At 41.2% G+C, this 14,131-nt stretch overlaps 1 protein-coding gene across 3 annotated transcripts in view; it reads left to right on the forward strand.

The window, feature by feature from the left end:
* The first annotated feature begins 3,396 nt into the window (after positions 1-3,396).
* IFT172 (intraflagellar transport 172) overlaps positions 3,397-14,131 on the forward strand; it is a 33,224-nt gene continuing 22,489 nt past the window's right edge. For all 3 annotated transcript variants that reach the window (XR_009152871.1, XM_058164626.1, XM_058164628.1), the window contains exons 1-16: positions 3,397-3,499; positions 3,734-3,877; positions 5,195-5,307; positions 5,633-5,672; positions 6,047-6,112; positions 6,331-6,410; positions 6,919-7,006; positions 8,566-8,780; positions 8,866-8,989; positions 9,117-9,212; positions 10,391-10,552; positions 12,183-12,236; positions 12,439-12,542; positions 12,645-12,730; positions 13,098-13,210; positions 13,354-13,521. Coding sequence is in view for 2 of the 3 variants with exons in the window: in XM_058164626.1 (XP_058020609.1) it covers positions 3,461-3,499; positions 3,734-3,877; positions 5,195-5,307; positions 5,633-5,672; positions 6,047-6,112; positions 6,331-6,410; positions 6,919-7,006; positions 8,566-8,780; positions 8,866-8,989; positions 9,117-9,212; positions 10,391-10,552; positions 12,183-12,236; positions 12,439-12,542; positions 12,645-12,730; positions 13,098-13,210; positions 13,354-13,521 (1,692 nt within the window). In the remaining variant the exon portion in view is untranslated. The remainder of the gene's footprint in view (positions 3,500-3,733; positions 3,878-5,194; positions 5,308-5,632; positions 5,673-6,046; positions 6,113-6,330; positions 6,411-6,918; positions 7,007-8,565; positions 8,781-8,865; positions 8,990-9,116; positions 9,213-10,390; positions 10,553-12,182; positions 12,237-12,438; positions 12,543-12,644; positions 12,731-13,097; positions 13,211-13,353; positions 13,522-14,131) is intronic.

Genomic DNA, 14,131 nt, shown 5'->3' on the forward strand with positions numbered 1-14,131 from the left:
AATTTGAAATGGAAGAAGTAAAAGATTGTATGAAAAAATGGGCTAAAAACTAGAGAAGATACATGAACCAACATTTTCAAAGAAGTAAAATTCAGAAGGGAAGAAGAAAACAGCATTAACCTTTCTAGATATCTTAATCAGCAGAGGAAATGGCAGCAAATTAGAAACAGAAGTCTGACTCACATTAGCCAAGCGTTCCATGACCAAAGTAACAGCCCAACTTCCAATCAGAAGAGCTGAAATAGTGCAGCAGCCAAGAACATCAGAAAAAGTAAACAGACTCCTTTTGCAATATTTTCCAACAAAATGGATACCCACCGAACCTTACCAAAAAATGCCTGACCAGTTAGCCCACTATAGCACAACCAACAATATGGAAGAGAATATTTGTAGCTGGGGTTTAACTGTGGGATGCTAGCATTGATGATGTTACCTAATTAGGTAATTAAAAGTCTGCAAGAAAAGAAAAAAGCTTCGAGAACTTCAAGAACTCCACAACCAATGCAAGCTATGGAAAGGATAACAATACCATACATCAAAAACATCTCAAAAACAGCCAACAGACTATTATAACCACACAGCATCACCACAGCACACGAACCAACTGAAGTCTTCAAAAACATCTTATGTAATTCAAAAGACCAAGTAAAAGAAAAAACAGGAGGCATCGATAAAATACAGTGTAAGGACTATAACAACCATTGTGTAGGACAAACACACAGAAGCTGCTGTCTAGTTGTCATCACTAGCAGATGCAGTAGTAGAGTGCATCCATGAACACCAACTAGCAATCAGAAGATATGATGAAAACTCCTTAATTTCACAACAGATGGACAGACTTAACTATAGTTTCAACTGGGAAACTATCCCAGAACAGTATCCTAGAATAAGCTAAATTCAGAAATGACAGGGAATTCCTGGAAGCTTGGTACTGAGATAATTGGATTTCAATAGACATATAGAGATAAACTACATTTACACGCCATTCAAAAGAGACAATAAAAAAACTAATAAGGAAACAAAAAGAGCAGGACACATCTTCTCCAGCAGCCAACCTAGTAAGCAGGTGTAATACATCAGACAATCAAGCAGATTAACAAGCCTAAAAATAATCAAGGAAGAACCATGGAGAAAACCACACCCCCACCAACCTGGTAAGACAAGTTACTGTATATAAACAGGGAGTAAACCCTACACTCACTAGCACTGATGATGACACAGCCAGGTAATGAAATGTCTGCAAGCAACTACACTGAACTAGATACATTATCTTCTATTGATATATCTTTGTCTAATATTCCTGAATGACAAGTATCTTGGAATTACATAAGTAGGATATTATTCCAACTTTTCTTTTTCTGATAAATAACCCTAACCCTCAGCCATACAAACTCATGGTTAGGTACTCTGCCCCAGTAAATCTCCTTTACAGGGCTATAAGGGGGAAAATGGAGGAAAGAAATGCTATTTTCAGCTTTTGGAAGAAAGGTATGATATAAATCTAATGAATAAGTAAGTAAATGTCTCAATTATTTTCAGGATGCTTATACATTGATCCCTTTATATTACTGGATATACTGTAAGTAATATAAGTAGTAATATATGTAATGATGTTAGGCTGGTCTATAGTTTGCAGAATATTCCTCTGCTTTTTGAAGATAAACATTAGCTCTCCAGTCATTTGATACTTCAACAATTTTCCACGATTCTTAAAGATTATATGGAATCTTAAGGAATGCAGCCAAACAGACCATTAACTAGTCAGTCCTCTTCCTTCCTTCCTTCCTTCCTTCCTTCCTTCCTTCCTTCCTTCCTTCCTTCCTTCCTTCCTTCCTTCCTTCCTTCCTTCCGTAACATATAACCCATAATAATAGCTATAAGCTAAAACAACAAAAAGCAACATCACCAGAGAGTTTGCCTAGCTTCCTGACCTAAATGCCTGGCAGAGCAACCAAGTTTTAAGACCCTCATGAAAAGATAAATGGGTTAGGGTCATTGGATCTCTGAGGATATGCAATTCCACAGGATCAGTACAGTCACAAAGAAACCATGACTCTGAGGTCTAATAACATGGCATTAACAAAGCCCCTCCTAGCAACAGCTTCCATCTGCTCTCTGAACATGAGCTGTGAGTTCAGAGCCTAAATTGTGCACTAGCTCTGATAAGGGAAATGCATCCCAAATTAAAAGATGGAAAAATCTCCAGAGCCAAGGGATTGAGCCAAAGCTTGTTCTCCTCTACCCAGATTCTGCAACCTCCAGGCATTGGGAAAGAACTCCAGAGGCATTGTTAGTTGGCCCATGCCAGAGATGTACAGCTGGTACAGATGGTATGGAAGACCACTGAGAAAACAAGGAAACAGAATGAATGCATTACTTCCATCCTAGGCTAGTCAAAGGTTATCAACAAGCACAATCACGCTAGTTCTATGGCCAGACCGGAAAAACTGCCTACAGCAATGAAGGGCTGTTGCTAATTACTGAAGACACTACAGAGTGAAAATGTCTGGCTTTATATACAACGGTTTCCAATGTTCATATTTATCTCTTTTTATTTTGAGTCATGAAAGTTAGGATTTAACTTTCTGGGAAAATTCTCCCTTAATGATAGAAAAAAATCTGCTTTGTGGGTTTTGGAGAGTTCAGTCCTGGGCATCTCCAGCGTAACATAAATCCTAGCTCCATGATGGTGAACCTATGGTATGCATGCCAGAGGTGGAACACAGCACCCTCTCTGTGGGCACGTGAGCCATTACCTCAGTTCAGTTCTGCCGTGCATGTGCGCACGCCACTTTTTTCAGTTTCACTGTAACTTTGAACAGTCACTAAATGAACTGTTGTAAGTCGAGGTCCGAGGACAACCTGTATAAGCTCCTATTTAAGTGATTGTGGACTCCAAGATATCTCTCACAGTTACTGGCATTAAGCCAAGTATCATTAGTCTGTACCTGTACAGTTGGCTATACTAAGTAGTATATCTAGCTCAGCATATAGCAATTATATCTAGCTCGATATATCTAGCTCAGTATGTAGCCATTATACGTTTTCCGTGAAGTCCTAAAAGACGAGATGGAGTTCTGAAAAATTAACTTTCCAATGGTTTCTATGATCAGGTCCCCCCCACCCCGCCTCTTCCTCAGTGGAGATTTGAAGACTGGTCCCACAAATAAGGGTCTATTTAGTGCAGAGGTGTCCAAACTTGGCCCCTTGAAGAGTGATGGGCTTCAACCCCCAGAATTTCCCAGCCAGCATGAGCTATAAATATGAGCAAGTTGCTGGCTGGGGAATTCTTGAGAGTTGAATTCTACTCTTCAATGGGCCAAGTTTGAACATCTCTCATTTAGCGTATCTCTATGGTCCGCGTGGCTCCCCTTTACGTTTCACGCGGAGCCCGTGACGTCATCACGAGGGGACGTTACTCGGGTAACAGGAGGAGACGCGGCAACCTCCGGCGGTGGCGATGCAGCTGCGACACGTTCGGACTCTACTTACTCCGCAGGTTACTTGAGCCGAAGAAAAAAACCAATATGGGGAAGGAGAAATTCGAGACATGGGGAGAAATACCACACCTGCAGTCCCTTGCCCATGGCCTGAACCGTAGTATATCTTCGCTTCCCTGGGGAAGAAAATGGGCTGGCAACGGGTCATTAGACCTGAAGAAGTTCTCATCTGACTTGGTGGAAGTCTGCCTGTATATTCTACCTATAACTTTTCTTGCGTTTCTTTCTTCCAGGATGGGGCAGCCAAAGTTACCTGCATGGCCTGGGCCCCAAATAATGCCAAATTTGCAGTTTGTACAGTGGATCGCGTGGTTCTCTTATATGATGAACAGGGTGAGCGTAGGGACAAGTTTTCCACCAAGCCTGCAGATGCTAAGGTAAATTGTTATTTTGAGTGGTCGAGCTGTATGGAATCATATTTCAGAGTTTGTCCAAAGTTAAGATTTGAGAAAGTGGGTTGCTCGATTGGTATGTTAGACTCAACACATTCATTCCCTCTCATTACATTCTGCCCTTCTGGATGAATCAGTGTTAATTATTTAGTACTTTATCGTTGTAGACCTATGCGTTAAGAGAGGGGAAATGTACACTATTCTATGAAGATTTATCCTGAACCTATTTTCAGAAGTTTTCAAAAATGCATTTACTTTGGAATTGCCTGAGTAATATTTTACAAGATATTCATCTGACACTGCCATCAGATTATTGTTATATTTAGAAATGATGAATGCAGATAAGAAGGGAAGAGACAAATTTTGTAACTGGCAGCAAATAGCATAATTGGATATATCAGCATCATTTATTTATTGTGAGTTCTTGTACAGAAGCTCAATTATCTTCCAAGGCTTTAAAAGTACAGTAAAACTAGAATAAATCATTTCAGGAAATAATTAAAAATCAGTTTCACAATGTTGCAATGAAACAGAAACCACACTATATAAGTTTTCACTATATATGTATGTCAATATCTCAGTCCCAGAAAAATTGAAGATGCCCATGTATGATACCCCTTTCTGGATAATGACTCCAAAACACTACAGTTTCCACACACATTTATATACTTTTTAATGATTTGACCAGTCCATTGAATCAGGCCAGTTTCATTTTGGCATTTATCACAGACCTGGTAATTTTCTACAGAGTATTGTCTCATTTGGTTCTAGAAAATAGCCTTTTTTCCTTCCACAACTTTTGTCCTGAATAAACCTTTTCACATTTGATGGATTTCACATATTCCAGCTTTCATGTATGTCCATAATATATGGCATAAAGGTACACGTTATTAGTGACACATTAGCATCAATATACTGATACATGATTAACATGTTCTAGATATATTCTCAGCCTGTAGTAAATTATATAATCTCATAAGTGTTTTTTTGTTGGTCTTGTCTCCTATCTATATTATTGATATTATTTTTAAAATGCCCCAGAAATTTATTTCATCTCTTACTGTTCGTTTGTATTTCTGTTTTGCAAATCTGGGTTCCTTTTTACCTGTTTTGTTTGCAAAACACTTACTGCTTCTTGAATGAAATCACCTGTACTTCTAATAGTTTTCCTGGTGCACTGCATTGATGTGAGTGACTTTTTCAGACATGATGATGTCTCCTGATATACATTTTTTTGGATTATGATGTTGAATAAACACCAGGCACATTATGTTACAGCCTTTATCTATCTTCTCTTTCCAGTATGGCAGGAAGAGCTATGTGGTAAAAGGAATGGCATTTTCCCCAGATTCTACTAAGATTGCTGTTGGGCAGTCAGACAACATAATCTTTGTATACAAAATTGGGGAAGAATGGTAAGTGCTTTTTGATAGGATAGGATGAAAACGGAAATTCATTCTTTAAAAATAGCAATAGGTTGTGTTGAATTGATAGCCCTTCAGTTGCAAATCTGGTGTTAGTGTGGACATGGATAAAGATGATTCATTTCCTGCTTCTTGGAATTTTAAATTGCAAAGAACATCACATTAATTTCAGGAGACTATGGACACACTCTGAGTGCCTGTCCCTGCTTTACTGGTGCTATTCCTATATTACTTCATCCAGCTGGCTCTCCTAGGGGAGCTTTGTAATATTTGTTGCTCCTTGATAGTAATATTGTCTCTGCTTATTCCTATCCAGGGGTGACAAAAAAGTGATCTGCAACAAGTTTATTCAGACGGTAAGTGTCCTTGTAATAAGAGACCTTATACATCCTTGCATACTGTCAAGTCTACTTTTATTTTTGATTAATAAGAGATAGGTCCCTGAATTGAAATTTGGGAGGGAGGGAGGGAAAGAGCTGGATATTGGATTAGCTTCCCCCACCAAGATTTGTGAATGGAATAAACAGGAAGGGAAGATGATTAGAATAGCTCTGCCTAACAGTACTATCATTTTTCACAGTTGCTAAGAGGAAGTTCAGCTACAGGAGGAGTCAGCATTGCAACTCCAATTTCAGAAACTGGCCATTCAGTTGACAGATTTCTTTGTCTGCATGCAGAATAGCTGTTTTTTTCTGCTCCTGATTATCCTGTTTGCTTTGTTTTTTATTAGAGTGCTGTGACATGTTTGCTATGGCCAGAGGAGAATACCATTGTGTTTGGGCTTGTTGAAGGCAAGGTGAGAGAAGCTGAGTCATGGAGCTCTTTTTGAGAAGTATAGTTCGGAAATTGGGAAAATATACACCCGCATCTAGATGCTGCTGCAGATTGATTCATTTTAGATGTCATTGGCTGTCCCCAAATTCTTCCCAAGCAGTACAGATATTGAGGGGTGTCTATTCTGATTCTCTTCTTGCTCCCTGATTGTTGGGATGACCTGATTTTTCTTTCCTGAAGATTCGTTTAGCTAACACCAAGACCAACAAATCCTCTACCATTTATGGAACAGATTCCTATGTGGTGTCACTGGCCTCCAAGTAAGTGAGGGAATGGGAGGAGTGCCTTAGTTGACTGCCTAGAAGTTGCTAGCTCTGATTCCTCTCCTGGCCAGCTGGCCAGGAGCGTAGAGTACGGGGCCCCAATCCCCAGTCTGTGGACTGGCACCAGTCTATGGCATGCCAGAAACTGGGCCGTGCAACCAAGCGAAGCCCCATCAGCAGATGCAGGCAGCACGTGAAACCTCGCACCTCTGGTCTGCAGAAAAACCTCTCTCCACGGAACTGGTCCTTGGTACCCAAAAAGTTGGGGGCTGCTGGCATAGAGTACTTGTTTATTGTGAGTACCTGTCTTTAGGCTACAGTTGAGGAGTAGATTAGCTACATGATACTTAGCCTCAGTCTGATGGCTGCACTGCTCTAGCCTACCTCATTGTAAACAGAATTACAAATGATTGTGGAGAATTTTTTCTCCACAATAACTGAGTGGCTTAAAGAAATGATTCCCTGCAATGCCATATGGATCACTCCTTATATATCCCCTCTGCAGTGTTTCCGGGAAGGGTATCCTCTCTGGACATGCAGATGGAACCATTGTGCGTTACTTTTTTGATGATGAAGGCTCTGGGGAATCGCAGGTACGAAAAAAAATTGTCCTCCTCCTCTAACCAAACTAAGCCTGTAAAGAGTTGAGTGTAACATGGAAAGCAGTTATTCCTTCAAGAAATGGTGTTATTCAGGGAATAGCAGCTTTTTTTAGCCTGATTTCAAATTTCTGGAAAAGATGGATACTTTCCCAACAAGAATTTCCACTAAACTGAAGAGGTAATTCGGAATGAGGTGAATGGAGCACCTCTTAGTTGGAGACACGAAGATTGCTGGGATAGTCTTCTTATAGAGAGAGAGATGTGCATACACAGATTGTACATTTTCTTTTCTATTTTGTGAACAATTTTATATACTGTTCTACACTTACATATACTTCAAAGCAGTGGTGAACGTCAATTTTTTTTACTACCGGTTCTTTGGGCATGGCTTGGTGGGCATGGCAGGAGAAGGATACTGCAAAATCTCCATTCCCACCCCACTCCAGGGGAAGGATACTCCAAAATCCCCATTCCCTCCCCACTCCTGGGGGAAGGATATTGCAAAATCTCCATTCCCACCCCACTCCAGGGAAGGATACTTCAAAATCCCCATTCCCTCCCCACTCTTGGGGGAAGGATATTGCAAAATCTCCATTCCCACCCCACTCTGGGGCCAGCCAGAGGTGGTATTTGCTGGTTCTGTGAATTACTCAAAATTTCTGCTACCGGTTCTCCGAACTGCTCAAAATTTTCACTACCAGTTATCAGAACCTGCTGGATTTCACCCCTGCTTCAAAGGCGGTGGAGTTGTACAGTTCGCAGTCTTCATTCTTTCTACCAATGTCATCTCTTTTCCTGATTTTTTGCCTGTCTTTCAAGATGATGCACTCTCCCTACTCTGCTTCCTCTGGCATGTGAAGAAGAAAGTAATTAAAAAGATCATGGCATTCCCCACTCCATCTCCTCTACTTTGGCCTTTTCCCTGCTGTACTGGGTAGAACAGGAAAGCAATTTGTGTGTACTACTATATGCAGAGAAGGATATTTGTATGAGACAGGAGATGAAGGAAAGATTTTCCCCTGATATTTTATGTTATGAGCAGGAAGTTCTCCTTAAAAAATGGAAAGGTTATCATATATTAAATTCATTATTACATCTATCTAGTTTGTTATATTGGCTGTGTTTGTTTTAGAACAAATCTGCGATTGGAGCCTAAGCTAAATTAGGCTGCTGAAGCTCCCCATAGCAAAAAAAGTATTGCATTTCCTGTGCAGATTAATAAGCTTATACCTGGAAGTTAACAGAGAGAACAAGACTGCCTTTATTAGGCCAACCTGGTTATACCAAATGTGGAATTGGTCTTAAGAGGAATTAGTCTGATTAAAATAGTTTTTCAGTATAAATGTCCAGAAAAGGATATCTAAAATGCCATTGTGTACCCAGTTAATGGATAGAAGGAAATGTCCTGGGTCTTCTCAGCAGCATATATTTTTATGTTGGCTTGTTGTAAGTATTTGCACAACCTTTATTGAGAGCACTGTGCAGTGTTTGCTGTCTGTTGCCCCCTGCCTCTTTCACCTCTCTCATTTTTGCTTCTGGATTTTCAACAGGGCAAATTGGTGATGCACCCCTGTCCCCCTTATGCCTTGGCATGGGCATCCAACAGTATTGTGGCTTGCGGCTGTGACAAAAAGATTGTGGCCTACGGGAAAGAAGGGCACGTGATCCAAACCTTTGACTACAGTCGAGATGCTTCAGAGAAGGAGTTCACTGTTGCAGCCGCCAGTCCAGGGGGCCAGTCAGTAGTAATTGGCAGTTTTGACAGGTGTGATGCTCGAGGATGGAACAAGGGAACAAATTGAAGTAGGGCCAATCTCTCCTGGCTACTCACTCCATCTTTGATCTCCCAGGCTGAGAGTGTTGAACTGGAGTCCTCGTCGCAGTGCATGGGAGGAAGCCAAGCCCAAGGAGATTTCTCATCTGTATACCATCACAGCCTTGGCCTGGAAACGAGATGGTTCACGACTCTGTGCGGTGTGTTTCCCATCTCCATATCATGTCCGTGGATACAATTCCTGAATGGTCTTGTGTTCCAACCTCATATTCTGGGTTGGAAGGCTGGTACACAAAGGATACCTGAAGGAAACTTTTGTTTGCGCAGGGTACCCTGTGTGGTGGAGTGGAACAGTTTGACTGCTGCCTTCGCAGGAGCATTTACAAGAACAAATTTGAAATGACATATGTGGGGCCAAGCCAGGTATGAGTGTGAAGTTTGGAATACAACAACCTTTGCTCTTGAGCAGCTGGCATCAAATACCAGCAGAATGGGAACTAAATGAATCACAAAGAATTGTTTTCCAAGGGGTATGGACAGTGATAGTTTGTTAGTCACAAAATAGATGTTATTGCCTTAGAGAATTAATGCATACAGTGTTATAACAACATATATGTGACTGTTGCATGTGTACCTGTTTTATAGCAATAGAACTTAGGTTTATATACCGCATCACAATGCTTTACAGCACTCTCTAAAGTAGTTTATAGAGTCAGTATTTTGCCTCCAACAATCTGGGTCCTCATTTTACTGACCTCAGAAGGATGGAAGGCTGAGTCAACATTGAGCTGGTGAGAATCGAACTGCTGGCAGTTGACAGAATTACTCTGCAATACTGCATTATAGTCACTGCGCCACCACAGCTCTTTTATGCCAATATGCATAGCAGACATTTATGTTGTAGCAATCGCAATAGCATTTAGACTTGTATAGCGCCCCATAGTGCTTTAGAGCATTCTCTGGCTAGTTTACAATGTCAGCATATTGCCCCCAACAATCTGATTCCTCATTTTACCGACCTCGGAAGGATGGAAGGCTGAGTCAACATAATAATATACATAGTGCTACTAAAAACACATAACAGGACACATCCATTTCCACCCTTACCCAGTACTTCCAGATTCTCCCTCTAAAGTCTGAAAGACTTTGATTTCACCTCCTTTATGACGCTGCCATATCACTTCATATATTCTGATTTCCTACCTTTGATTAGGAAAATATGTTGTCTTTAAAGTATTTCAGGCAAACTAGTGATTTGTGGAGATAAAACTTGAAAATGTATTATTGGAAGGCAGAGGCAGAAATATTAGCATAGTGTGAGGCTGTGCCATTGATCTGGATTGTCTTCCTAAAGTTAAATGTAATAGTGGGTGAATACAAAATGACAGAATTTAATGATTGCAACAATTTAGCTAATAATGCTAGGCTTCTTACCCTCCGGGAAACCAACTTGACTTTCTTAGGACCAGTTAGTCTCTAATGAGCTTCCTCATCTTTTTGGTCTACACATAATTCTACAGAACACCAGTATGCATGTAGGTATATAGGTTGGGGCAAAGAGAATCCTGCTTTGCTATGATATCTTTTTATCTATATGCCAGGTCATCGTGAAGAATTTGTCCACTGGCATGCGAGTAGTTTTGAAATCCCACTATGGCTATGAAATCGATGAAGTGAAAATCCTGGGAAAGGAACGCTACCTTGTTGCCCACACCTCAGATACACTGCTTCTGGGTGACCTGAGTTCCACCAAACTCAGCGAGGTAACATGTTTCACATGTAAGATGGTGGGCTGATAGAGGTTGGGAGGCTGGTCTGCATAAGGTCTATTTCTGAATTAGTTCCTGCCCGTTGCATTCAGTTAGATATGGTGATTTGTTCAAGCCATAGTTTTAGACATCACGCATAAAAAACGAACAGGCAAGGCCTTGATCATACCGTTGTGGCTGCCATTTTGACTTTTTTGACCACACTCTGCAGACATTCCTGATTTAGATGTCTTTTTGGATTCCTCCAGCCAGGCTTGTCTCTGTCTCTCCAACCGTGATTAATGGCAAGAGATCAAACCGTCCCTGAATGCGTTTGGCTGTCCTTGGGCTTTCAATCCCCCCGAGTTCTCTGCTGTTTATCACTTTGGCTTGGTTTGGCTTTTCTGCAGCTTTTTTGGTCAGGAGGATGGTTGTTCATCCATTTTTGCTGGATAACCTTTAAAGAAACGGATGTGAATCTCTTTTCCCCCCTCCCTGTTCTCTCTTTTTCCAAATGTCAATCCTCACTGCTGGGGACTTCACCATTTTCCTGTGATTTCCCAGAGGGAGGCAATAGTTTATAAAAGTCAGCTTAACCTTTTTGAATACTTCTGTCTCTTTTCACTCATGGCACCTTAAATTACTGGCAATTGGAATATAAAGCCAGTCCTAACACTGTTTGAACAGACTTAGCCTGGTTATTTATGCTGTGAGAGTCTACAGACTGGGCTTGGCTGGCAGAACTTAATCACTGAGACATGCAGGCAGGGTGGAAAAAAATCTATGTTTTTTAAAAAATAAAAAAATCGGATTTTTTAAAATTTAAATCAGATTTTTTTTATTTAAATTGGATTTTATTTTTATTTTTATTAAATTTAATAAAATGCTTTTGAAGTAAAAATTTATCTGAAGGTAGTTTTCTATTTTTAAGATACATTAATAATTTAGTTTATTCAGCATGAAATGGAGCTTAATTATGTAGCATGAGGCTATATATTCTGCAATATTGGGATTGTCAGTGAGTCAACAGCTGGTCAGAGGAGGAGCTGCTGTGGGACAGAGATGACAGCTGCTCTTTAAAAATTATGATTTAAATCAAGTTGATTTAAATCAAGCTGATTTAAATCAAGCCTTTTTACTAGTGATATAAATCATGATTTAAATCGACTTGATTTAAATCAAATCCACCCTGAATGCAGGGATGTCAAACTGGATTTCTTCGAGGGCCAGATCAGCGTTGTAGTTCTCCTCCACGGGTGTGTGTGTGTGTGTATGTAAACAGGATGGCAGGAGGCCATCGAGGCTGAAAATGGGATGTGGAGGGGGCTGTGCACGGCCTCCTACACCCCGTTTTGGCCAGCAAAGTGTTGCAAGAGGCCGCCCAGGCCAAAAACATGGCGCAGGGGGCTGCACGTGGCCCCCTGTGCCCTGTTTTGGCTGCCAAAGACACCGCGGGTTGTTCTTTGCTATTTCCAGGCCGGCCGCTTGGGCCAGATTAAAGCGCGTGGCCTTGAGTTTGACACCCCTGTGCTAGTGGAAGCATGTTATATAAAAGAGCAATCTTACCAAATCACATCAGACAAGTGTGAATGGGGTGAACATGATAAGATTATCTGATTCCATGCACGCTGTCTATTCTTCTCAGGTGGCCTGGCAGGGATCTGGTGGGAATGAGAAGTTTTTCTTTGACAATGAAAATGTAAGTGTGTGCATGCTGCCCATTCAAATCTTTCCAGTATTCCTCTCTCTTAGCTTTCTTTCTGCAAGAGTGTGTTCTACTCTTCTGGTTGGCATTTCTATAATATTGGAGGGGGGAAGAAGTATGAGAAGCCATGACGTTTAAAGGCCCTATACCCCTCTTCCTTTACATTCAGATTGTCATGCTTCCCATCTTACTCTAGGTCTGCATGATCTTCAATGCAGGAGAGTTGACTGTCGTGGAATATGGGAGTAATGAGATTTTGGGTTCTGTGCGCACTGAGTTTATGAACCCCCATCTCATCAGGTGAATAATGAGACCTTTTTCTGCTGTTGGAACTTGAAGAGTAAAAGCACCTGCCCTCCCAACATGCATATACCTATTTCTCATTTTTGTACTTTTGTTTAGTGTCCGACTCAATGAGAGGAGGCAGCAAGGAACTGAGGAGAACAAGCGACTGGCTTATTTAGTTGACATTAAGACCATTGCAGCAGGTGAGTGAAGTTCCTTCTTCTTTTCTACCCAAGCTTTGACTGCTTGAGGTTAATCTTACATTTTAAATTTAATTTTACATTTTAAATTTTAAATTTTAAACTACATAAATTTTATCGATTTTAAATTTTCTACTAATTTTAAATGGGGTTTTGGTTTTATAAATTTTAAGGTTCTAGGCTAATTATAATAAGTTTTTTAACTCGTATTTTAAATTGTATATTGTGGTGTTTGTATTTTATTGTAGCCTGTACACCGCCCTGAGTCCTTCGGGAGAAGGGCGGTATAAAAATCAAATAAAATAAATAAATAAATAAATAAATCTCAACTTTAATTCTGAACCTTATACCTTTTTTTTCCTGACTTTAGTGGACCTTGTGGCCGGCTATAATATTGGCACTATCAGCCATGACAGTAAGATTGACTGGCTGGAGCTGAATGAAACTGGTCATAAATTGCTTTTCCGTGATAAAAAGATGAAGGTAACAGGAGGAGATAGAAGGGGAGGGAATTATGTTGTGTAGGGACCCTGAATGGAAGGAAAAAGAATGATAACATGAAAAACATGCCTTTGTTAATGCTGTATTTCTTTTCTCCCACCCACCTCACCTGTTCTAATTCTCAGCTGCATCTCTATGACATTGACAATGCTGTAAAGACCACCATCCTTAGCTACTGTTCTTATGTACAATGGGTTCCAGGGAGTGACGTGGTGGTAGCCCAGAATCGAAATAGTCTCTGCGTATGGTATAACATTGATACACCAGAACGAGTGACCATGTTCCCCATGAAGGTAATTATTGTGTCTGCACCCCCCGAGCCGGGCCCCCTGCCAGAAAATGACTTGGAAAGTGAGGGGGAAGGGCCATCAGGACTTACCTCAGGAGCACCGGCTTCCCTGGCTCAGCTCCAGGAGCCAGAGGCAGGCCAGGTGGAGGAGATAACGAGGCCTCCATCCCCTGACTCTTCCCCCCCCCGGCCACGCCTCCAGACCCAGCTGATGGCAATCAGGCCTGGCTGGACCCTAGGTTTCGTAGGCAGGAGAGGCGGGAACAACAGAAGCAGGGGTGGGGCAGGCCTAGGAAGTGCTGAATCATGAAGCCACACCCCACAGGATATAAAATCAGCGAGGGCTGCTATGCCTCTTCGTAGCAGGCAAATCAACTGCTTAACTAGAGCTGAAGTACTGTTTGTTCCTGGGTGACTCATCGGCATCAAGGGAGATAACAGAGTCACTTGGCAGACACTCGCTAGTTTGCTGCCAGAGCTGATAGTGCCGGCTAATTAAGCCATCGCTCGGACAGAGGCAAGTGGGGACAGAACAGTAATATTTGCTCTCCACCTACTGGTATCAGACCAGCATCTGGTTTAAGTGCTTAGTTGGTAAAGATTAGCTGGAGTTT

This window comes from Ahaetulla prasina, chromosome 1 (genome assembly GCF_028640845.1).
Source record: "Ahaetulla prasina isolate Xishuangbanna chromosome 1, ASM2864084v1, whole genome shotgun sequence".
NCBI lineage: Eukaryota > Metazoa > Chordata > Lepidosauria > Squamata > Colubridae > Ahaetulla > Ahaetulla prasina.